This window comes from Galeopterus variegatus, unplaced genomic scaffold (assembly GCF_000696425.1).
Source record: "Galeopterus variegatus unplaced genomic scaffold, G_variegatus-3.0.2 Scaffold1543, whole genome shotgun sequence".
NCBI classification, from domain to species: Eukaryota; Metazoa; Chordata; class Mammalia; order Dermoptera; family Cynocephalidae; genus Galeopterus; species Galeopterus variegatus.
Genome location: NW_007727654.1, coordinates 296,551 through 321,940, shown reverse-complemented (window position 1 = coordinate 321,940; position 25,390 = coordinate 296,551). Strand labels below are relative to the sequence as shown.

Below are 25,390 nucleotides of genomic sequence, written 5' to 3'. Positions count from 1 at the left end.
AGTTCCCTGGGGACATGGGTGACCAGCCTGGAAACAGTTCTGTGGGCACATGCAGCTTTCTCTTGACTGTTGTCACCTCCAAGTTACCGTGCCACTTTTTCTTTCCTTTTTAAATTTAAGTGGCAAAGATTTGCTTAGGGTAGATAGCATAGTTCTGTACCCGTCAGTCCATCACATCTCACTATTCAATTACATATTTTTATCCAGTTGCCCACATTTTTGATGTCACCTTGCAAACTCACCTCGGTGCCTGAGTTCATTTTACCAAAGGAAGACTTTGTACCTAACCACCCTCTCCTGGTGGACATTTGCTTGTTTCTGGGTTTTGCCATTGTCAGAAATGCTGCCGTGATTGTCTTTATGCTAAAACCTGGGGCTCCTGGCTAGGGTGGTGTCGAAAGCCTTGGATATGTGTGTTTTGCTGTCTGAGTGGATGTCACTGAGTCCTGCGCCTGGATGTCTAAGGGGGCCATGTGCCCACAGTCCTGCTACCAGGGCTTCCATCACTTGAGATCAGCTTCTGCCCAACGTGCAGTTATGGCCAGAGAGGGCTTCATACCTATGATGGAAGGAAAGAGACTTGGATGTTTGCAGCTGTATGGTTGGTGGAGAGCCCGCAGTAAGGGTAAAGTCACAAGAAATTGAATCCAAAGTGCAAAGCTTCCAGGTGCCTCTGGGCTCTCAATAGGGACATCCCTGGATACATAGGCAGCCCTGAGCTGATGGGACAGATCCACGTGCCCAGGGTCAGCCACACGTAGAGACCGGGTGTGCTGCGGAGTTCAGTAAGCACAGGGCATGTGTAAACGGAACTCAATCAGAGAGCTCTGCAACTTGGAGGCAGCATGGACTGTTTAGTAAGATGTTGATGTGCATCAGTTCACTGCCAGGCTCTGGGCAGGCGCTGGGGGTGCAGAGATGAAAACCTTCTGGGCCTTTGGGGAACATTCCAGGACTTCAAGGAATCTGGCATGGGCCACCTGGGAAAATGCCCTGATGGCACACCTAGGAGGGCTGCCTGGAGGAGCCACCCCTGGAGCAAAGTCTGGAAGGGAGGGTGGGGCTGTGACAGAGAGAGGGAGTAGAGGTCCTGTCCTCCCCTTTCCAGACTCCACCCCAGGGACGGCTCCTCCAGGCAGCCCTCCTAGGTGTGCCATTGGGGCTCTGCCACCTGTGTTGCTGCATTACTGTACAAGTTTGCTAGGGCTGCCTTAGCAGAGCACCACGAAGTGGGTGGATTAAACAACAGAAAGTTATTGTTTCTCAGTTCCAGAGGCCAGAAGTCTGAGATCAAGGTGTCAGCAGGGTGGTTCCTCCTGAGCCCTCTGTCCTTGGCTTGTAGATGGCGTCTTCTCCCTGTGTCTTCCCGTGGTCATCTGCCTGTGCGTGTCTGTGTCCGAATTTTCCTCCTTTTCTTAGGTCCATCCTAATGACCTCATTTAACTCAAGGGTCTCTCTAGAGACCCTGTCTCCAAATACAGTCCCGTTCTGAAGTACGGGGGTTAGGACTTCAACATATATACTGGGGGAGGGGGAGACAATTCAGCCAGTAGCAGCGATTATGCTGAGGGACTCAGGCCACGTGTGGATGAAGACGGAGTGCGAGCGGGGGGTTCGCTCACTGCCTCTGTCTGTCTCTGTTGCAGCTGGAAGCCTATGTGCTGGTGAGTGGCTTCTGCCTCCTCTGCTCTGACTCGGGGCCCAGTTAACCTGCCATCTGCAAGATTTGGTCTGTCTTCGTCCACCGGCCACCTTCTGGGTCGCTCCCCACCAGCCCAGTGCCTCACAAGGCTGGGATCCAGCTTCTCCTGCCCAGCCTGGTCCACCCTAGGACAGGCTGAGCGTGTGTCTGTCCATCTCTGTGTAGATTTGCACACAGCTTCCTGAACGAGGAGGCAGGCCTGGCCCCTTCTGCCCTCGTGTCCTTAGACAAGTCCTTTGTCCATCTGGAGCTTCCTTTTGCTCCCGTGTTAATGATTAATCTTGGGGACTGCCCTCCGTGGTTGTCATGCCTGAGAGAGACCTGGGGAATGTCCTCTCGTTGGGCGCGTGCTGGGATGCCCTGAGTTCACTATGCGTGTCTGTCCCCGCTGCAGGACCCCCGGGGCTCTCGAATGATGGAGTGGAGACACTTGAAGCCCCTCTGCTGCGGTAAGTTTTTCTTTTCCTCTCTCCTTCCTGCCCTGAGGTTTGGGGTCTGAAACTTTTGGGCTGCAGATGCGATCAGCCTCCTGGGAAACAGAAGGTGCCCTGTCTGGGGTTCTCTCCCTGACATGCCCTCACTGCTGCCCCAGCTGGAGGGGACCAAGGAGGAGCAGAGGGTGGGTAAAGCCAGGAGTCAGCAGCGCTTTGGGGTCGGGTCTGGGAAGGTCAGGCCAGCCCACTGCCCCTTCCCTGCCTTCCCTGCAGTGTTTGGATCCTCTGCCGCTGTTTTTCTGTGCCTGGGATCCAGCTGTGGTGCAGAGCTGTGTGATTGACGTACCCCCTCCTTGTTGTTGCCATGAGGGATGTGGTGCCCATTAGAGGGCAGCTGATGGGTAGGATTTGGGGAGTCTGAGGACAGCCGTGCACATATCAGGGCTGTCCAGAAATGAGGTGATGGTGGAGCCCAGGGCCAGGACTCACGGGGGTCTCTTGGTGACCCCCCACTCCTTCTGCCTCCTCCCCTGGTGCTCGGCATCCGTTTCTCTGCTCCATCCTTCCTCCCTCCCTGTCTCCCTCCCTCTCATTCACTCGCTCTCTTTATACCAGCAGATCCGTATTTGCTGGACACCACGGTAGATAGTGATGCCAGGTGAGCTTTTAGCCTGGTGGGAGAAACAAACATTAACTCAGCAGCCTGGATATTATCAGTTGTGATGAGTGCCAGAAAGGAGAAGTCTAAACTCAGAGAGTGCAGAATGGGGCTTTATTCCAGCCTCGGTGGTGGCGGGGGGTGGGGTGGGGGCACAGCAGAGGCAATCCTGGAAGACTGCCTGGAGGAGGAGCCTTCTCAGCAACAAAGCAAAGAAACAGGAGATTGCCAGGCAAAGTGAGGGGCCGGGAGGCATGTTCCAGGCAGGGACCCAGCATGTGGGAAGGGCTGTGGATGGCAGAGGGAGTGAGATCAGGGGCAGGAAGGAGGCCCAGTTGTCAGGAGTGCCGAGAGCAGAGGTGAGGTTGGCAGCAGCAAGGGCGGTAGGAAAGAGTGTGGACTTGCTCTTCAGAGCACAGAGGAGGGGAGATCAACTCCTGTTTGTTTTGTTTTGTTTTGTTTTTTAAACGAACCCTTTTTAGATATGTGTAGACCAGGGATTCTCAACCAGGGTGATTTTGTCCCTCTATCGGGGCATTTTGTGATGTTGGTCGTGGGCTTACACGAGCCCTGCAGAATCATATGCACACAACACACATCCCTAAATGTCCTCTAACCATCAAAGTTCTACCTTCTCTGAATACATGGGGTAAAGAACGTTTCAGAGTCCCGAGGGAGCTTCCCTCCCTGTACAACCATTGGGGACAGTGGAGCAAGTCACTCTCAGGAGTGATCCCCCAGCACTGCCTGGAGTCAATGCTCCCATTATGTGTCATTCGGCTGCCAGGAGTCAAATCGGCTCCCAGCGTGGAAACAGCTTCAGGTGAGGCTCGAAGGCACTGCCCCAAAGTAAATGGCACTCCTGTGTCAAAGGCCGATGGTGTTTCTGGGGGATCTTAGGGAAGAGAGTGCTCTGCTCTGAATCTTTTGCACGGCCCTGGTTCATTTAGGGGTGTGGTTTTCACCTGGGAGGGGATTCTGCCCCCAGGGGACATTGGCAATGTGTCGGGACTTTTAAGGTTATCATGACTTGGGGGAGGGGGTGCTACTGGCTGCTGGTGGGTGGATGCTACTCAATATCCTACAGTGTACAGTACAGTCCCCCGTCACAATGAATGATCTGGCTCCAATGGCAGTAACACTGAGGTTCAGAAACCCTGCCATAGCATGAGACCCTGCCTTTCTGTCTGGCCGTCTGTATCTATGTATCCACCCATCCGTCCATCCACCACCCACCCTCCCATCCATCCCTCCCCCTTCCATCTACTATCTATCTATCTCTCAATCTATGTATCTATCTCAGTGAGTATCACTCAGGGTGACTTCACCCCTAGGGATATTGGTAATGTCTGGAGACTTTTTAAGTTGTCATTCTGTGGGGTGGGGGTGCTTCTGGAATCTGGCAGGTGGAGGCCAGGGACGCTGCTTAACACCCTACAGTGCACAGGACACCCCCACCCCAGAGAATGATCCAGCCCCAGACATCAGTAGTTTCAGGGCTGAGAATGATTCTGCCGAGGAGCACTTGGCCTTGGCTGCGGGGCTTCCCCAGGTATCCGAGTTGCAGCCTCCCCCCCATCCCCCCACTGCCCCCTGCCATCCTGCTGGCATCTTGCTCCTGTTCCAGCTGGCTGCCCTGCAGTGCCCTGCTCTGTGCAGAGCCCTCCAGCCTCTGTGTGGTCTCCAGCTCCCCTGACGGGCTGCCTAGACCAGGGAGAGGTGCAGGGTCCTGGGTCCCTCTTCCCCGACTTCAGTGCTGGATGCCAGGGCTGAGCCCTCGCCCGAGCGTGAAGGATGTCTCTTTACACAGGCATCACCCACATGAGCTTTCCCTTGTCCGACCAGCCGGTGTTGGGAGAATGGTTCATTTTTGTTGAAATGCAAGGCCACGTCTACAACAAGTCCTTTGAAGTTCAGAAGTACGGTAAGTTAGAGAATCTTAGGCTCCTGGGACTTCAGATCTGGGAGAAACCTCAGCCCTAGTGAGGGTGCTGATGGGGACAGGGAGGACGAAATGAGTCCCCATCCTCTGAGGGCTCATTATGGCCGGGCTTAATACTGCGCGCTTGATTATTGTCTTTTTAAAAATTATTTTTGGAGAATATACATAATTTTCCATCTTTTCTTTTTTTTGGCAGCTGGCCAGTCCAGGGATCCGAACCCTTGACGCTGGTGTTCTGACACTACGCTCTAACCGAGATAACCGGCTAGCCCCAAATTCACCATCTTAACCATTTCCTAGTGCACAGTTCAGCGGCATTAAATACATTCCTACTGTTGTGCAGCCATCACCACTGTCCGTCTCCAGAACTTTCTCGTCTTCCCACACTGAAACTCTGTCCACATTAAACCCTCACTCCCCATCCCCCTCCCCCAGCCCCTGGCACCCACCATTCTACTTTCTGTCTCTGTGCATGTGACAACTCTACATACCTCATATAAGTGGGATCACACAGTACCTGTCCTTTCGTGCTGGCTTATTTCACTTGGCTCAATGTCCTCCAGGGTTAGCCTGGCTCCCACTGTCATGGGGGCAGGGAGGCTCCACCTGATGGCTTGTCCACCCCTGGGACAGGCTGGAACTGGCGGCACTCAAAGCGTGCGGAGAAAAACAGGACTGGGCTGGCTGGTTGGTTAGAGCGCAGCCTTGTAACACTAAGGTCACGGGTTCGGATCCCCTTACCAGACAGCCACCAAAAAAACAAAACAAAAATAAAATTAAAAAGTGCAAATCTGAAACACAAGAAGCCACTACCAATCATGAAATCTTACAGTACTGTTCTCCTCCCAGGTTTGTGAGAAATCCCCTAAGGGGACCATTCTCGACCCATCCCTGTAGTGATCAATTACAGGAGAACCACCCCTGTAGTGAGATACTATGAGCCATCTCCAGGTCAATCAGGGGTAAAAATTAAAATTAAAATATCTTTCACTCGGGCCGGCCCGTGGCTCACTCGGGAGAGTGTGGTGCTGATAACACCAAGGCCACGGGTTTGGATCCCCTATAGGGATGGCCGGTTTGCTCACTGGGTGAGCGTGGTGCTGACAACACCAAGTCAAGGGTTAAGATCCCCTTACCGGTCATCTTTAAAAAAAAAAAAGTGCAAAAACGAGGTCCTGGTCCCCCAAAGATGGGAAATAGATGCAGACTGGCAAAATCCCCAGAGAGCTGCTCAGCAAGGGGTGGTGTGGACGCGTGCGGTGTCAGCCTCAGCAGTGGCCGGGGCACGGCATGTGCTCCCGAGGCCACCTCAGTGATAGAAGCCACCCCCCCTGCCCCCGCAGTGTTGCCTAAGTTTGAGCTCCTCATTGAGCCGCCCCGGTTCATCCGAGACCTGGAAACATGTGAGACCGGCACCGTGCAGGCCAGGTGAGAAAGGGGGCTGTGCCGCCCTGCACCCCCCTCCCCCACTGCTGCCCTCCATCCCCCTGGGCATGCCCCTCCATGGGGCATCCCCCATTCCTGTGGGCATGCCACTTCCCTACTGCCGACCCCCTTCTCCTGTCGGCATCCGCCTCCCCAGAACATGCCCCATCCCTCACTGGTGTCCTCCTTCCCCAAGGTCATCCCCCCACCATGGGTGTTCCCTCTCCATCATGGCCTTCCCCCAGGGGGCCCCCTCCCTGAAGGCGCCCCCCTCCCCCGAGGGCGCCCCTACCCCACAGGTCTCCGTGGCATCTGCCCAGTGTGCTGACCAGAGAGAGGGGTTTCTGGAGGGAGCCACCCGACTAATGACCAGGTTGTTGACCAAGCCCTCTCCAAGATCGACTGAAGGGTGTCAAGAGACACTGGCACTCTCTTCTGGGGCACCAGGAAAACCCTCAGAGGCTCCTATTCCTGCCCCAGCTCTGCCGCCTGCTCTGAGGCCGAGGCTGAGGCAGGACTCCAGCCTGTGTCTCCTCCAGCTGTGTGTTTCAAATCCGGTGATGTGCTGGGCACACACACGTTTTACAATCTAGAAAGTTCTATTGAAATGCCCGGTGTTATTTTTTAACTCTTTGCAGTCTCCCATTTTGCTCCTGTTCCCCATGAACAGGTGTACCCTCTGTGTCAGGCATAACATACACACATTTAAGCTTCACCAGCACCCCTGAGAGCATGGTTTTACTCCCAATCTCTGGGTGAGAAAACTGAGACTCAGAGAAGTCTGGTCCTTGGTTCAAGGTCAAACCCACTGGGTATTTAGGCCCAGTCCTCACAGGTGCCCACAGTTGCTGGTGCGTCTGCACTGCCCTGCTCCATAGGTGTTACCAACCTGGTGTTCTCACATCCAGAGTTCCTCTCTGACCGTCAGTCTCTTTTTCTGTCAAACGTGAGGCTTGGTGGAGAGGATTGCGCTGTACTAGTGGCCACATTGAGCAAGCCCAGCCTTCCTGAGGCTGTCCCCCCGCATCTATGGTCTCGTGGCTGTGAAATTAAGTCCTCTTTATCCTTTTGTTCCAGGTATACCTTTGGAAAACCGGTGTCGGGGACCTTAAAAATCAACATGACCGTAAATGGCGTGGGGTACTACAGCCACGAGGTGGGGCGCTCTGTCCTCAGAACCATGAAGGTGAGCAGGGACCACCCCCCACCCCCACCCTCGGCTTCAGCTCTGCGATCACGCATCTTATCTTACTTTGCAAAACAGTTATGTGGTGGGGATGTTTCCAATGATAAAATTCCTGCAGGCTGAAAGCAGACACTTAGAAAATACAAAAAAAAAAAAAAGAAAAGAAAAGAAAAGAAAGATAGCTTGTCCTCTGACAGGCAGACACAACCACTACTGATATTTCGATGTGTTTTCTCCCAGAATACTGTAAGTAAAGATTTTTAAAAACTTATTTTGAGATATAATTCGCATACTATACAATTCACCCACACAGAGTTACACAATTCAACGATTTTTCCCATAATCACAGAGTTGTGCAACCATCACCACTATCTGGTTTTGGAATATTTCCAGCATCCACCAAAATCCCTCAGGTCCCTTTGCAATCACTCCACGTTCCCCTCCCCCAGCCCCTGGCAACCACCAGTCTGCTTTCCGTCTCTATAGGTTTGTCTGTGCTGGACATTTCTATAAATGGAATCATATACTCTGTGGCTTTCAGTGTCTGGCTTCTTTCAGTCAGCATCGTGGTGGTTTTTATTTTCATTTTTTGGTGGCTGGATGGTACCGGGATCTGAATCCTTGACCTTGGCGTCATGACACCGCGCTCTGACCAGCTGAGCTAACCAGCCAGCCCGGCGTCATGTTCTTGAGGTTCGTCCACATTGTGGCACATATCAGTGCTTCGTTCCTCTTTATGGCCAAATAATATTCCATCACATGGATATGTCACAATTTACCCATTCATCCACTGATGAACGTTTGCGTTGTTCCCCCTTTTTGGCTAATATGAATCATGCTGAATCGTTTAACATTTATGTGCAAGTTTTTGTGTGGACATGTGTTTTCATTTCTATTGGATCTATACCTGGGAGCGGAATTGCTGGGTCACCTGATAATTCTGCTTAACTTTTTAAGGAACCGCCAATTCTGCTTAACTTTTTAAGGAACCGCTGGACTGTCAAAGCAGCTGCACTGTTTTATACTCCCATGGATTTAAAGTTTTGTAACCTGTTTTTGTTTTTGTTTCTCAACATAATGCTACATTGTGAGCAGCACCACCTTCCCGGGGATTCCTGTCTCTGCAGGTGCCTCCGACATTAACTCTTTCCGTGCTGGCTCCTCCCCACCCCAACCAAAGCTCCTTCCCCGTCCCTTTCCCTCCCGAGACCCTTTTGCTCTGACGTGTCATCTCTCTTTTTGAGGCATCCACTCCACGGAGTCCACTGTCCCCTCACCTCTTTCACACCCGATGCCCGTGGTACCCCAGCCGTTCTCCCTCAAGGCTGCTGGCAGGTGGCCCTGTCTTAGTTCTGTCTACTGAGTTATTTACTGCATGGTTGTTTCTGGAGGTGGATTATTTGCCAGGCTCCAGGGTGGGTCCTGAGATGGGGGGTGCATTGGGGAAGTTCTATGCTCCAAAGTGGGACTGATCGGGTTCAAATGTCCATCCTGGTGCTTGGGCTGAGGGAGCAGTGTCACCATGGGAGCCTCTCTCTTCTGCCCTTTGGAGCTGACACCCATCCTCCCTGGGACATTGTGCAGATCCAGCAAGGGGCCACGTGCATAGTCCCCACGCAGTGAACTGTGGCATAGGTTGGGTGTGTCACCAAGTGTCCCCTGGCCATCCATGTAGCCAAAGAGTTCAGGGCCTCGGATGTGTGTTTGGGAGACGTCCCCCAAAGCCACTTCAGCTCCATATGAGCATAGCATGTGGTCTTCCTCCCTCTAGATCCTTGGCTCCCAGGACTTCGACATCTGTGTGAGGGACATGATCCCGGCTGACGTCCCTGAGCACTTCCGGGGCAGGGTCAGCATCTGGGCCACAGTGACCAGCGCAGACGGGAGCCAGCAGGTCGCGTTTGATGACTCCACCCCTGTCCAGAGGCAGCTGGTGGACATCCGGTACTCCAGGGACAGGAGGAAGCAGTTCAAGCCGGGCTTGGCCTACGTGGGGAAAGTAAGTTTGGGGCCAGCGTCCTGTGCCACCTCCTGCCCCAGCTCCCACCAGAGGAACACTGTGAAACCACTGCCACCAGCGGGTGCCACCAGCCCTGCAATGGTGATGAAATGTCCTCTGGCTACCCAGGGTCCTCTGGTTACCCTGGAATAATCTTTGACCTGTTGAGATCAGGGGGCTGCTTTTCAGAGAGTGGTGAGAGTTGGTTCTCCAGGGTGAGAGACCCAGGACATTTTCCTCCACCTGAAAGAGCCATCTATGGTCGGACCTCTGTATCCGCGGTTCCACATCTGCAGCTCAACCAACCGCAGATCCAACATATTCAGAAAAACGACGACGACAAAAAAATACAAGTAAAAAATACAGTATAACAATAGCATTTACATTGTATTAGGTATTATCAGTAATCTAGAGATGATTTAAAACATACAGGAGGGTGTGTGTAGGTTATCAGCAAATACTACACCATTTTATATAAGGGACTTGATGGGCTGGCTGGTAGTTCAGTCGGTTAGAGCCTGTGTTACAACACCAGGATCAAGAGATTGGATCCCTGTACCGGACAGCTGCCAAAAAAAAAAAAAAAAAAAAAAAAAAAAAAGAGAGAGAGAGAGAGAAGAGTATATCAGGGAACTTGAGCACACCTGGATTTTGGTATCTACAATGGTCCTGGACCAATCCCCCGTGGATACTGAGGGACAACCGTACTGTATTCCATGTAGACAGACATTCCTGCACCTACAGCGTTAAAGCAAGGTGATTAGTATCCATTTATTAGACCAGTTCCTCTAAGGCAGTGTTGCTTCTTAATTGGGTTGATTTTATCCCCTGATGACCTAACATCAGAATCCCCAAAAGGCAGTTCCACATCTCTGGGACCGGTTCTGACCCCTTGGGGGGAAGCAGCATTTTGAATGAAACCTACCTCCTGCCCACCATGCAACGCGTATGCACAGTATAGTTTGAGGTGACCAGAAACTGTGATCCTTACTTTGCTAAACTTGGGTGTCTCCTCCCAATTGCAGCTGTGGGGGCAGGGCAAGGCCAGCAGAGCCCAGCGTCATCACAGGGGAAAGCTGACCACACCCTCTGACACCTGCCTCTGCCCACATCTTTGTTCCCTCTTGCCGTCTGTGGGTCACCCATGTGATCTGGTGGTCTGTCCTCACACTGAGTTCCATCCCTTCTGTTCTGCTCTGGGACCTGCTTTCTCTCCTCTGCACCAGGGTCTGAGCTTCCATGGTCTCAAGCACAGAGACAGCTCAGGAGCCCCTTGCTTTTGAGGGTCCCAGCTTGAGTAGAAACTAAAATACTCTTGCAGGGTCAGGACACATATGAAGAAGGGGCTTGGGGCTGTCGATTTGGAGAAAGGGGAGCATTTTACACATGAATGAGAAAATACCCATCATCTGCGATAAAGAACAGAGCACTTGATGAGGATCATGTGGGCTGAAGCCAAGGTCACTCAGTTACCAAAAACCTGGTCATGTGAAAAGCTGTTCCAAGGTCTTTCACAGCCATGATCCATGCTCCTTTCAAAATATCTATGTCTTCCTCATGCCCCCTCATTCTGAACACCTTCCTACCAGTCTGAGCAAGTGAGCTCTAAGGGTCACACAGACCAGTCCGCAGCACTGCCTGCTCGTCTCTACCCTGGTATGGCATCAGACTCACAGCTGGTACATGATAATTTGTACTTTGTGGCTTCTTTGCCAAATTCAAGGGCATAAAGGTTTACCCTTATTTTTTCTTCTAAGAGTTTTGTAGTTTTAGCTGTTAACATTTAGGCCCATGATTCGTTTTGAGTTAATTTTTGTATATGGTGTGAGGTTGGGGTTCAACTTCATTCTTCTGCATGTGGAGATCCAGTTGTGCCAGCACTGATTGTTCTTTCCCGATTGAATGATCCTGGTACCCTCACAGAAGACCAATTGACCACAAATCTATGGGTTTATTTTTGGTCTCTCAATTCTAATCCATAGATCTCCATATCTATCCTTATGTCAATATCTAGATTACTGTAGCTTTTCATATTCTTCTTTGTTCTTTTTCAAGATCGTTTTGGCAATGTGGAGTTCCTGGCAATTTTCTGTAAATTTTGGGACTGATTTGTGAATTTCTGCAAAGAAGTCAGCCGGTATTCCAGTGGAGATTGCATTGAGTGTGTAGATCAGTTTGGGGAGTGTTTTCACCTTAACCATGTTGAGTCTTTGGTGACCTCTTCCAGGTGGAGCTGTCTTACCCAGATGGCAGCCCAGCTGAGGGGGTGACAGTCCAGATTAAGGCAGAGCTGACGCCAAAGGACAACATCTATACCAGCGAATCTGTGTCCCAGGGTGGTCTGGTGGGGTTTGAAATCCCCTCCATCCCTACGTCAGCCCAGCATGTGTGGCTGGAGGTGAGTGAGTTCCCTAGACCCTTGTCATTCAGGTGGCTGGCACAGACTTGGTGCTTCCCCTGGGATGGGCACGGGTACTGGGTCAAAGGGCCTGAAGCCTGTCCCTGCCCCAAGGGAGTTCACAATCTGATGGAGACACCAGACAGAGGGACGGATAACCTAGCAGTCCCAGGGTAGGGTGGGAGAACAAGGAGGGGTGAAGGCACTTGGCCCAGTCACACCAAAGGAGGCTTACCCAAGGGGATCTCACCACGTGGACTCCTGACCTTGGAGGGGGTCATCCAGGCTGCTTCTGGGAGGGTGGAACAGCATGTGTGGACACTCAGAAGCAGCCCATGATCATACCGTAATAGGGTCCTGCAAGTGCCCAGCCAGGCTGAGCCATTTCAAAAAGAGATGGGGGAGGGAGCCAAGGAAGGGTGTCCCCCACCTCATGGGGGTGCTCAGGTATTCCCTGGAAGGCAGTGTCAGGGGGATAGAGTGATCTGATTTTTGATACTTAGTGGTCATTTCAGAAACTGTAGTGAGAAGTGGCTGGTGGGGGACACAGGCAGGCAAGCTGGAGGTCAGGACAGAGAGGCCACCAAACTGGAGCATTGAGGAGGCAGAATTGGCAGGACTTGGTGTTGCATCAGCAGGGTAGGGAAGAACCTGAACGATAGAAGAGGATGTCCAAGCGCCAGACTCTGTGACCAAGCAGTGGCAGGGACGGGGGAATGGCTGAGAGTAAATGTGCAGGTGGGAACTGGGGACACTTCTGCTGGGCACTTTGTCTTCTGTGGGCAGCATGTCTTTAAGGATTTTTAACCACTGGCATCATTGCATTTACCAAGTGACAGTCACAAAATGTCCCCATGTCTTGGGTCCACTTTGCTACTCAGCTCATAGTAGAGGTGTTTGGTCACCTGGGCTGCATCTTGCAGGGGTTTTTGAGTGAGTAACCCAGTGCCTCTCAGATCCCTGGAGGAACCACAGACTCCCCAGATAGGAGATTGCAGTGACTTCTGAGATGAGCTACCCAAAGTTGGGCCACACTCCACATGTGACTGGCACAACTCTCCATAAGACTGCCCTCACTTCAGACACCAGCTGCAACCTGGGGGTCCCCAGGCCACCCACACTTGTGACCCACTGGCTACAAATTCAGGCATTTCCACTATCCTACTACTTTACAGTTACAGTTTTATCATAGCAAAATGACACAAATTAAGACCAACTGGGGAGAGAGATGCACAGGCAAGGTCTGGGAAGGTCACAGATTTGAAGCTTCCTCTGTGGTCCGCAAGGAGCCAGGATGCATTACCTTCCCAGCACAGCAATGTATGACAGTGCATAAGGAGTATTGTCAAGCAGAGAAGCTCCCATGAGCTTTGATGTCCACAGTTTTTATTGGGGTTTCATTACAATTGCAAAACTGACTGAATCACTGAACTCCATCTCCAGCTACCTTCCTTTCCAGGAGGTCAGGGTGATATCACATGGCTCAAAGCTTCAACCCTCTGATCATGTGGTTGGTCCTTTTGATGTGGCCGATCCCCATCCTGAGTCATCTCGTTAGCCTATATTATCAGGAATCGTCATGATCAACAGAGACTCCCATTGCTTGGGGAATTCCAAGGGGTTAGAGGCTACCTCCCAGGATCCAGGGATGAAAGCTGGCCAGCTTCTTGATTACACAGAGGTCTTAGACCCCCTGTGGGCTCTCCATTGCATTAGCCACATTTTTTCACAGCAGGTGGAGGGGGCCAGCTCCCATCCCCTAAAGAGCAACAGTGACATAACTCCTCAGGGCCTGGGGCGTGCAGGGCAGAGCCACAAGTTCCCAGTGGAGCTGGGTCCTGAGTCCAGGGGATGCTGTTAAACACGGCTGCTCCCTCTCCTCTGTGTCTATTTCCCAGGCAGGTTATATCTCCAAGAAACCACCAGGGCTGCTGGCAAGCCCAAGGGGAGACAGAGGGGTTTTCTTAATATACCCCATGATGGAGCTGCCTCTCGGTGGCCAGAAGGGTCACATGTCCCTGCCAGAGCCACTTGCTTTTTGGAGCTGAGGAAGAACAGGCTAGCCACACTGGATCCCAGTCCCTGAGGACTGGGGAGAGAAACTCAGGCATAAGAGAGTCTTGCTGCTGGGCAGGGCAGGCAGAAGCATCCCCAAGACTCTGTTCCTACATCAGGTGCCCAGACCCTGACCAAGTGTCCTCTGTTCTTCAGACCAAGGTGACGGCACTGAACGGGAAGCCCGTGGGGGCCCAGTACCTGCCCAGCTATCTCTCCCTCGGCAGCTGGTACTCCCCCAGCCAGTGCTACCTGCAGGTGCAGCCACCCTCCCGCCCCCTGCAGGTAAGGTTTGCAGGTGCTGCCCTTCTTGGGTGGGCGGGGCCGAGGAAACTGTGTGGGAGCCTCCAGGGAACCTGATGCTCATCCCTCCGGCAGGGTGGGTATTCCATGGGACGAATGCACCATCATTTATTTATGACGGACATGTAGGCTGTGGCCCCGGGCTTACTGCGATGATCACCACTTGTGTCCCAGGGTGCTGCTGCTCCCAGGCTGAGTCAGGGCTGCTGCTACTGGGCTGGGTTCCCCACTGTCTGGAGCTTTCCTGTTCTTGTGCAAAAGTCCCAAGACTCTCTCAACCCAGACAATTCCAGACACACTGAGTGCAAGGACAAGATGAACTTGGAGCTGTGACTCATGTTGGTTTTAACTGCGTCTGTTATTTTGCTATCCTGATTAAGTAAGACGTGTGTAGGTGTGTGTGTGTGTGTGAGTATTTAATTAATAGGCTTTATTTTTTAGGGCAGTTTTAGGTTTACAAAGATACTGAAAAAAGAGTACAGAGAGTTCCCATACACCCCTCCACTCCCCCTTCACTTCCCCCTACTATTTACATCTTGCATTAGCTCAGTACTGTCACCTCTCCCCCAGGGTGACGGAGATGCAAAGGATTACTCAAAGCCCATTTCTTCTGAGCAGTGAGAGGCCCAGAAGGGTTAATTCTAGACAAATCCTTCAAAGGAGAAGAATTCTCGGAAACCAACCTCGAATCAGGGTTTTCTCTCAGTATTTATTGTCCAGGCAAGAAAGTTACAGAAAAGGAACATAGGTGGTTACGAAAAGAACAGTAAGATATTTGTCATGGCAACAATCATTAAGTTTAGCTGCACCAAGGACATCTGACTTAGAGCCAGCATTTTTGCTGTGTTACAATTCTTTATCTACAACAGAGACTTTAGCCTGGGAAAAGTTTTCTGTCTTTCCCAAGCTCAATATTTCTGTGTGCAATTCTAAAAAGTTAGGCCCTGTAAAATACATGTGCTTTATTAATGTTTGCCCCCTCCACACAGTACATTTGCTACAATGAATGAATGAATAATGATACATTATTAGCAACTAAAGTTCATGGGTTAGTTAGGTTTTGCTCTTGCTGTAAATCTTCTGTAGGTTTTAATAAATGCATAATGCCCTGTATCTGCTGTTACAGAATCATGTAAAATAGGTTCCCTGCCCTAAAAATCCCCTGTGCTCCACCTGTCATCCCTCCCTCCCCGCAGCCCCTGGCAACCACTGATCTTTTTACTGTCTCCATAGTTTTGTCTTTTCTAGAATGTCATACAGTTGAAATCACACACGTAGCCTTTTCAGATTGGTTTCTTTCACTTAGCAATATGCCTTTAAGGTTCCTCCATGCCTTTTCATGGCTTGAGAGCTCATTTCTTTTTATCACTGACTACAATTGCCTTGTATGGATGTTCCACAATTTATCCATCATCTATTGATCTATTGAGTGATATATGTATGTGTGTACATGTATGTTCATATGTGCATACATGCACGTGTACATATATATGTATATTGTACAGATGCTCCTCAATTTATGATGGGGTTATGTCCTGACAAACCCATAGGAAGTCAAATAATTATGTTAAAATGAAAGCACATTTAATACCCCAATAAGCCCATTGTAAGGTTAAAAAATCAGTAAGTTGAACTATTATAAATTAAAATGCTTCTCAACTTCCAATGGGGTTACGTCCTGATGAACCCATCATAAAGTTGAAAAGTTGTAAGTCAAACCATTGTAAGTAAGTCTGTATGTAAGTATGCATAGATACATGTATGCATATATGTGTATGTATGTATATACAGTCATGCACCATGTAACGTTTCAGTCAAAAATGGACTATATGTATACGGTGGTCAGAGTGATAGCCTAGGTGTGTAGCTGGCTCCACCATCTAGGTGTGTGTGTGTGTGTGCACTCTTGAAGTTTGCACAGTGACCAAATTGCCTAACAATGCATTTTTTAGAAAGAATCCCTATTGTTAAGTGACTCATGACTGTATGTGTATGGGGGTGTGTGTGTGTGTATGTCTACACACACACACACACACATATATGAGGGCACTTTAACAAGTGAAAATAGAATTAAAAGATAAAAGGAATCGTTCCATGAACTTTCTGAAGACCCCTTGTATGTATGTATATATATATATAGCATATATGTATACACACATGTAATAAGTATATATAATATGTGTGTATATATATCATATGTATATATCATATGTACATATATATGCATACTAGTCCCCCTTATCTGTGGTGTCGTTTTCCACGGTCTCGGTTACCTGTGGTCAACTGCAGTCTGCAAATATTAAATGGAAAATTTCAGAAATAAGTGATTCATTAGTTTTGAATTGCGTGCCATTCTGAGTAGCGTGATGAAATCTGTGCCATCCATCTCCGTCCGTCTGGGGACATGAATCATCCCTTTGTCCAGCTTCTTCACACTGTGCACCTGCCCATTCTTCATCGACATTATCTGCCCCTGACATCCAACCGTCGACATTGTCATGGCTCAGTGATCCAGGATCTCCCAACACGATGATCCTCTTCTGAAGTATTGTCAGAAGGACAATAGCAGCCCAAGTCCACGTGACAGCGCCTAAGCCATCCCCTCCCCTCATCGCTAGGCGTTTTCTGCTCTCACATCATCACAGGAGGAAGGGCAAGGGCAGTACAATAAGACGCTCTGAGGACGAGAGAGAGAGACCCCTTTCACATGACTTTTATTATTATGTATTGTTACAGTTGTTCTATGCTGTTATTACTTATTATTAATTTTTTTAGTTTAAAAGTGGTAATTTTATTTTTGGTATCCACTTGCATTTCTTTAATTATTTATTTTATTTTTTATTTAAATTTTAATTTATTATTAACGTATTCATTCTTACAAATCATATTTCTTTATGCCCATTGCCTGACCTATCACCTCCCAAACCCCCTCCGCCCCCCGCCCATCTTTAGCATCCTTAGGTTTGTTCTCTCCTTCTGAAAGTTCAACATGTTGTTGTAATCTTTTCTTTCATTCCCTGATTCCTTCCTTCTTCCCTCCTTCCCTCCTGTTTAAATTTTAATTTATTATTAACGTATTCATTCTTACAAATCATATTTCTTTATGCCCATTGCCTGACCTATCACCTCCCAAACCCCCTCCGCCCCCCGCCCATCTTTAGCATCCTTAGGTTTGTTCTCTCCTTCTGAAAGTTCAACATGTTGTTGTAATCTTTTCTTTCATTCCCTGATTCCTTCCTTCTTCCCTCCTTCCCTCCTGCCCTCCCTCCCTTCCTTCCTAGCAGCCAGTTATGAGTGAGAACATGTGGTATTTCTGTTTCTTTGTCTGGCTTATTTCACTAAATTTAATTTTCTCCAGACTCATCCATGTTGTTGCAAGTGGCAGAATTTCATTCTTTCTTATGGCTATGTTGTTAATTTTTTACTGTGCCTCTTTATAAATTAAACTTTATCATAGGTATGCCTGTATAGGAAAAAACAGTATGTATAGGGTTTGGTACTATCTGCGGTCTCAGGCACGCACTGGGGGTCTTGGAACATACCCACCACGGATAAGGGGACTTCTGTATAAATATGTATATTTATTTATATATAGTATATTAACTTATTTATATATGTATACAGTATATATACTGTACAGTAGAACATATATTATAAATATATATTTACACTTATACTCTACTCACCTATTAAAGGATGTACATACATGCCACTCGCCTTCAGTGGGTGGGTGGATGAATATATATATACACACACACACATGCTCGTGTATGTGCGAGAGCACAATAAAAAGTTTGTGGAAAAATGGTATTAAAAGATAATGACTCTTTCCATAAACATCTCATGTGTTTATATACGCGTGTGTATATATGTATGCACATGTTGTGTGTACATTGATGTATACACACAAGTTGCGCCCCTGGTAGCTCCCACAGGTTGATGGCAGGTGCACAGCCCTGCCCTTTGCACCTGGCTACATTCCTGGTGGGACCTCAGCTCAGGCGACAGCCCCTGCTTTGCGTGAGTCTTGCTCCTGATGGAAGTCACTTGTCACCATAGCTCCCGGTGCCCTCCCAGTCCATAAACCTCCCACGCTCCTTCTGTGAATGTGAAGGGCTGTGGGTACAGCTTAGAGGAATCGCGGTGCCGTGGCTGCCTGTTCCCTGGGATGAGCGGCCCTGCACAGGGGACTGTAAGGAGACGCTCAGACAGGCTGGTGCCAGCTTGGCTGGACACGCTACTCCTGTGCTGTCATTAAACCAGTGGCACGGTGTGGGGACGCTGGTGTCAGCTTCCTTTTTCAGGGGACAGGAAGGAGCCTTGTGTTCTCAGCTGGCCATGCTGTTGCCTGATTAGGCAAGGACTTGGCTATGGGGATGATATCTCCATCCTGCCTGGGTCAGGTCAGTGTGCTCCAGCTCCCACTCCCCACCACACTGTCATTGAGGGGCCTGGGACACAACCTCAGGGCACTGAGGGGAGATGTGCTGATGCACGGTCCAGATGGGGCTCTCTCTGCATTGGGAACTTTCCCCCTTCCTCTGGCACCAGCACACATGCGGGGACGAGCAGAAGGGCCCCAAACCACTTCTCGGCACCCGCCCTTCTGACCCTGTTTCACTTTGTAAATGGGGTCTGTCACCCCACTCTTTTGGGACTGCTGTGATGCCACGGAGTTAGTGCACAAGGACAGGAGGCTCGTGCTCTTTCTTTTTTCCCTAAGATCTCAAACAGAAGGGGACTTTTATTTGGGCATCTTTTTGTAAGGGGGACATTTATAAATTCAGAGAGAAATTGAAAAAAATAGTGTAATAAACAACCATTTGCCTTTCACCTGGATTTATAAATTAATGTTTTGCTTCTATCCTTCCATCCATCCATCTACCCACACACCCTTAATTCATCATTCATCCATCCTCCATTCATTCATCCATCCACCAACCATCCGTCCTCCATCTATTTGTTCATCCATCCACCTTTTATCCACACTCCATCCATCCATCCATCCTACATTTATCTATTCACCCTCCATCCATCCATCCACCTTTTACTTACTCTCCCTTCCTCCATCCACCCTTCCATCCATCCATCCATCCATCCATCCATCCATCCATCCACCCTCCATCCATCCACCTATTCGTCCATTTCACTACACATTTTTTGGCTGCAACATTTGAAAGCAAGTTACAGATATGATAATACTTCACTCTATTTAAGACCATAATGTATCCTAAGGTATATTAATATATATATCCTAAGAACCATAGTATATCCCAAGTCTTGACCATAATATATCCTAAAAATAAAGGCATTCTTCTACCTGACCTCAAGGCCATCGTCATACCTAAGAAAATCACATTAACTCAGTTGTATTATCTAGTTCACAGGTGACACTCAGATTTGCAAAGGGTGTCCTCAAAATGTAATTTATGTTTAGTGTTTGTGTACACGCACATGTGACTGCGCAATTGTGCACCACACACTGTGACTGTGTGTGTATATGCATGTGTTACGTAGGTGCCAGTGCATGTGTGCCTGTGTGAGTGTGTGTGCCTGTGTGAGTGTGTGTGCCTGTGTGAGTGTGTGTGCTTTTTCTTTCAGGATCAATTCACATGTTGCATTGGGCTCTTTTGTTTCTGTAGTTGCTCTCAGATCTGGAACAGTTCCCCAGCCTGTTCATCATGGTGACCTTTGTGAAGCATCCGGTCCTGTTTATCTTGTAGATGATCCCACATTCTGAATTATTTAGATTATAAAGAATTTTTGGCAAAATGACTACAGAGGTGCTGTTCTTGTGACAACCCATCAGGAGGCACAGATGCAGACAAACCCACCCCTGCTGATGCTGGTCTTATCTCTGGTTTGCATTTGGTTCTGGTTCCTACTAGCTCTTTCCCTCTACAGGTGAAACTAATAAATAATCTGCGGTGACACAGTGAGGCTCCCCAGCCACCTCCCCCCAGTGACGATTCATTGATGATTCTTGTTGCAGTTATCACACTGGGGTTGTGTGATGGTGAATTCTAAATTTCCTCATTCCTTTACATTATTAGCTGACATTCCTCTGTAAAAAAAAAAAAAAGAATTTTCCCTCCCCCCCCATTAATTATGTTGTTTGCTGTTAATATTGTCATTGTTGTTTTCTGTGTGCCTATAGGATTGCAGATTTTTAAAAAATTATCTCATACTTTATAACCCATTACATCATGTTTCTGTTTTTAGGTTTTTTATTTTGGAATAATTTTAGATTTACAGAAGAGTTGCTCAGACATTGCCCAGAGTTCCTGTATACAGTAGTCCTCCTTTACCCACAGGGGCTATATTCCAAGATCCCCAATGAATGCCTGAAACCATGATAATACCAAACCCTATATATACTATGTTTTTTTGATCTAGTAACTAAGTGACTAATAGGCGAGTTGTGTATTCAACCTGGATACACTTGACAAAGGGATGATTCACATCCCAGGCAGGACAGAGCAGGATGGAGTGAGATTTCATCACGCTGCTCAGAATGGCATGCAGTTTGAAGCTTATGAAATGTACACTTTGGAATTTTTCATTTAATACTTTTGGATTGTGGTGGACTGTCAGTAACGGAAACTGTGGACAGTGAAACTGTGGTTAAGGGTGGGACGACTGAACCTTTGATCCTGCTCCCCTACTGTTTATAATTGGATTGTTTGTCTTTTGTTGTTGAGTTGTAAGAGTTCTTTATAAATTCTGGATACTAGGCACTCATCAGACGTATGATTTGCAAATATTTTCTCCCATTCTCTGGGTTATCTTTTCACTTTCCTGATAGTGTCCACTGATGGCAACAAAAAATTTTAATTTTGGTGAAATCTGATTAATCTAATGTTTTTTCTTTTCTTGCTTGTGCTTTTAATGCTATATCTAAAAGAAACTGTTGCCAAATCCAAGGTCATGAAGAGTTACCCTATGTTTTCTTCTAAGAGTTTTATAGTTTTAGCTCTTATATTTAGGCCTTCCATCCATTTTGACTTAACTTTTGAATATGGTGTGAGGTAGGGGTTCAACTTCATCCTTTGGCATGTGGATGTCCAGTTGTCCCAGCACCATTTGTTGAAGAGACTGTCCTTTCTCTGATGAATGGTCTTGGCACCCTTGTTGAAAATCAATTGGCCATAGCTTCATGGTTTTATTCTGGACTCTCAGTTATATTCCACTGATCTATATGTCTCTGCTTGTGCCAGTGCCACACTGTCTTGATTACTGTAGCTTTGTAGTAAGTTTTGAAACTGGGAAATATGAGTCCTCCAACTTGTTTCTTCTTTTTCAGTAATGTTGTGGTTATCCTGGATCCTTTGTGTTTCCATACAAATTTTAGGATCAGCCTTTCCTTTTATGCAAAAAAGGCCATCAGGATTTCCATAGACTTCCCCTATGTAATATTGTACAAAACTGTGATACACTTGTCAGAATGAAGAAACCAACACTGGACATTCCTATTAACTAACTAATAATTAATTCTAAACTTTATTTCGATTTCCCCAGTTTTTCCACTCGTGCCCTTGTTCTGGTCCAGTTTTCTATTCAGGATCCCACATTGCATTTAATCGTCATGTCTCTTTAGTCTCCTCCAATCTGATGATTTCTGTCTTGACACCCTTAAAGAGTTTACCCTTCTTTTTGCTGCCTGCGTTCTCCAAACTCAGGCCATGGGAACTGCTTTTGGTCAACTCCTTAATCAGGCATTTTCTTGCTTCAGGGAGAGGTAGAATGACATTTATTTACCACCTGCAGTGCACAGGAGTGATGGTGAGCAAGACACATTCATTATCTCATTCTCATATGTCCAGGAGATTGTTTTACAGATGGGGAAACTGAGGCTTGGAGAGGTGAAATTACTTGTCCCGTGCCCATAGCAAGAATGAGACTCTTCCTCTGTGCCCCTTCCCCTCCTCTGGGCTTTCAGGGTGGTCTAGACATTTGAGGAGAGTCATGGACTGCAAGACATGGGGCACGGGAGGGGGCCTCTAGGGCAAAGACCCAGAGGGTGACCCCCTACACAGCCTGTGGCCTCATTGTTGGACATGATCACTCCCAAATCCCCCAGGGAGGCCATATCACCTGGGCAGCATCAGCTGTAATGCAGAGAATGAGGGCAGCTTCAGGGTTAAGCATGAGTATCTGGTATCAGTTGTCCTGGGTTTGAATCCTGCCATCCTGCTCCTGCACTCACTGACTTTGGTCAAGGGACCTAGCCTGTGTCCCCCACCTGTAAATTTGGGGATAATGATAGGACCTAACTCACTGAGTGCACATCCAATGAGAAATCGCAGCCTGTTGCTGGCACTGGCACCTGTGAAGTTAGGAAATAGTTCCCAAGTCCGTCCTCCCTCCTGACATTAATTGCAGAGTACAGGGGTCCTCAAACCACCCTCAGTTTCTTTAGTTCTCTAGAAGGATTCAGAGAACTTATGCTCAGTTAGAGTTTATTACAATAAGGGATGCAGTTCAAAATCAGCCAAGACAAGAGGCAGCTGGCTCAGAGTCCGGGAGAGTTCTGAACATGAACTTCCATTTGTTCTGTCTGTGTTGAGTTGTGGACAGTATTACCTTCCCAAAAGAGATGTGTGACAACACTCATGGTGTACTGCCAACCAGGGAAGCTCCCCTGAGCCTCAGTGTCCAGAGTTTTTATTGGGGCTTGATCACATAGACATGATGACCACCTGCATGACTGACCCAGTCTCCACCCCCTCCAGAGGCTGAGATGATACCATATGGCCCAAGGCCCCCGCTCTGACCAAAGACTCCAGATAAACAAAGACACCCTTATCAGGCAGGACATTCCAAGGGCTTAGAGGTCACCTCCCAAGAGTTGTAGGCAAAGACCAGATCTCTCTTTGAGACACATTGAATTCTTTACTTCACAACATCTCATCAAGAGCTTCCACACCATCATCACATTTTATCTGCACCACAGCCCTGTGGGGAGGTGAACATCACCCTGTTTACAGATGAGGGGCCAGGACCAGATGCTCGGTGCTCTTCTCCAAGGCCAGCACTCCTTCCTCAGCCACCCAACCTCCCTCTGGCCCCAGAGCAGCCATCCCCCTGGGCTGTGACATTGGTGGCAGGTGTAATTCCCATGCTGCGTGTCTTCCACAGGTTGGGGAGGAAGCCTATTTCCCTGTGAAGTCCACATGTCCCTGCAACTTCACCCTGTACTACGAGGTGGCTGCACGGGGCAACATCGTGCTCTCGGGCCAGCAGCCTGCCCACATAACCCAGCAGCGGAGTAAGCGGGCAGCCTCTGCCCCAGAGAAACCAATTCGCTTAACACACCTTTCTGAGACAGGTGAGCTGGGCAGTGGGGAGAAAGTTCCTGTCCTTCCTTCTGAGCCATTGAGAAAGGAATGGGTGGCCCAGCCAGGAGGGACAGGTAAGACCCAGTCGATAGGAGAGCCCACCTCAGGGCAGAGGGGACACATCCCTAGCAAGACCAGGCCAGGGCCAGGAAGGTGGCCAATGATCTGCTGTTGCAGGTGGAAAAGTTCAGGCCCCAGGTTATTCCTACTGTGTGTCTGCCGGGGACAGGGGCAGCCTTGCTCAGGCTGTCCCCCTGCCTATAAGTCCTCCTCCTTCTCCTCGCCATGAGATTCACCCCTTCTCCAGGGTCTTCCCCAGTTCCCTCCTTTTCACAGCTCTTCTTCCCAAAGTAGTGTCCCCAACCTGGGCACTGTGGACATTTGGGGCTAGATCCCATCCGCCAGGTGCCAATAGTACCAAACCCTCCCCACACCACAATATGACAACCTAAAACTAGATATTGCCAATATCCTTAGAGTGCAAAGTCACCCCTGGGTGAGAATCACTGACATAGATAGATAGATAGACAGACAGACAGAATGACGGATGGATGGATAGATAGAACAATGGATAGGTGGAATGAGAATGGATGGATGGGTTCTTAGAAGGATGGATGGATAGACAGACAGAATGATGGATGGATAGATGGAATGATGGATGGATAGATGGAATGATGGATGGATAGACAGAAAGATGGATAGATGGACAGAACAATGGATGGATGGATGGATAGACAGTCAGACAGACAGACAGACAGACAGACACCCAGGGTCTCTCATGCTAAGGCAGGGTTTCTCGACCTGAGCTCTACTGACATTCGGACAAGGCTGTTTTCTGTGGTGCGGGTGTCCTGTGCATTATAGGACAGTTAGCAGCGTCCGTGGCCTCCACCCACTACAAACAGTCCCTGACTTATGGTGGTTCAACTTATAATTTTTCAACTTTACGATGGGTTTATTGGGGTAGTCTGTGCATTTCTGACTTTCGACGGGCTTATTGGGACGTAACCCCTTCATAAGTCAAGGAACGTCTGTAGATGCCAGTAGCATGCGTCCCAGTGGTGACAATCAACAACATCTCCAGACATTGCCAATGTCCCCAGGGGGTGCAGAGTGGCTTTGATTGAGAACTGCTGGCCTGAATCATGCTCTGGGCATGATGGACCTGTGTCCTGTCGGGCTTCTCTTTTCTGGGTGAAATGACAGGTTCTTCGGGGAGCCCTTGCCCGGGGCCAACCCTGGGTCTGGACCTCCCCACACTCCACCCTGTTTAATCCCCATGGCAACCTGGGGTGGTGGTTGTCCCACTGTGTCCACCTACAGATGAAGGGGCCGTGACTCGGGGGGCTTCAGGAGTTCCCCCAGTGCCTAGCAAGGGACAGAGCCAGGATTTGGACCCCAAGGTTGAGGGAGCGCCTGCCTCCTGCTACGGCCGCGGGCTTCCCCGTGCACCCCGTCTGGCGGCTGCTCTGCGGTCTGCACAGAACCAGTTGAGATGCGGCCTGTCCTGGGACCGGGATCCTTCTTACCCTCATTCTCATGGGCTAGAGTACTAGGGAGCACCTGAGCAGGCTCATAAATCCTTATAAAATTTGTACTTTGAGAGTCGTCGGCCCACAGGGATGAGAGTGTGAGGCCTCGGTTCAAGTCAGGGAGCAATGGCCACTCAGGTCTCTGCTGGCCCCAGACTGCAAAGGGACAATCGGAGGGAGGGATTGCGGGCCAGGGGTGTCCTGGGGGCCTGGGATGGTGCTGTGGGGACTGCCTAGATGGCTTCACTGCCCACAGAGGAGGCGAGGGGCTGATCTTGGATCAGGGAAGGTGCTCCCCGGCAGAGAGGAGAGAAGGCGAAATCCCTGGCAAAAGTCCAGGGTCCTCTGCGGGAGCTTTAGGTGACCTTAGAGCTGGACCAGTGGAAAGATTCACTGTTGACCAGAGGCGAAACATGGG

At 49.1% G+C, this 25,390-nt stretch overlaps 1 protein-coding gene across 1 annotated transcript in view; it reads left to right on the top strand.

The window, feature by feature from the left end:
- Nucleotides 1-25,390, top strand: part of CPAMD8 (C3 and PZP-like, alpha-2-macroglobulin domain containing 8) — a 94,862-nt gene that overhangs the window by 15,092 nt on the left and 54,380 nt on the right. Inside the window, 9 exon segments of the mRNA XM_008577577.1 lie at nt 1,647-1,664; nt 2,097-2,151; nt 4,605-4,718; nt 6,080-6,164; nt 7,239-7,347; nt 9,119-9,346; nt 11,574-11,744; nt 13,956-14,084; nt 23,241-23,430. Coding sequence (XP_008575799.1) covers nt 1,647-1,664; nt 2,097-2,151; nt 4,605-4,718; nt 6,080-6,164; nt 7,239-7,347; nt 9,119-9,346; nt 11,574-11,744; nt 13,956-14,084; nt 23,241-23,430 — 1,099 coding nt within the window.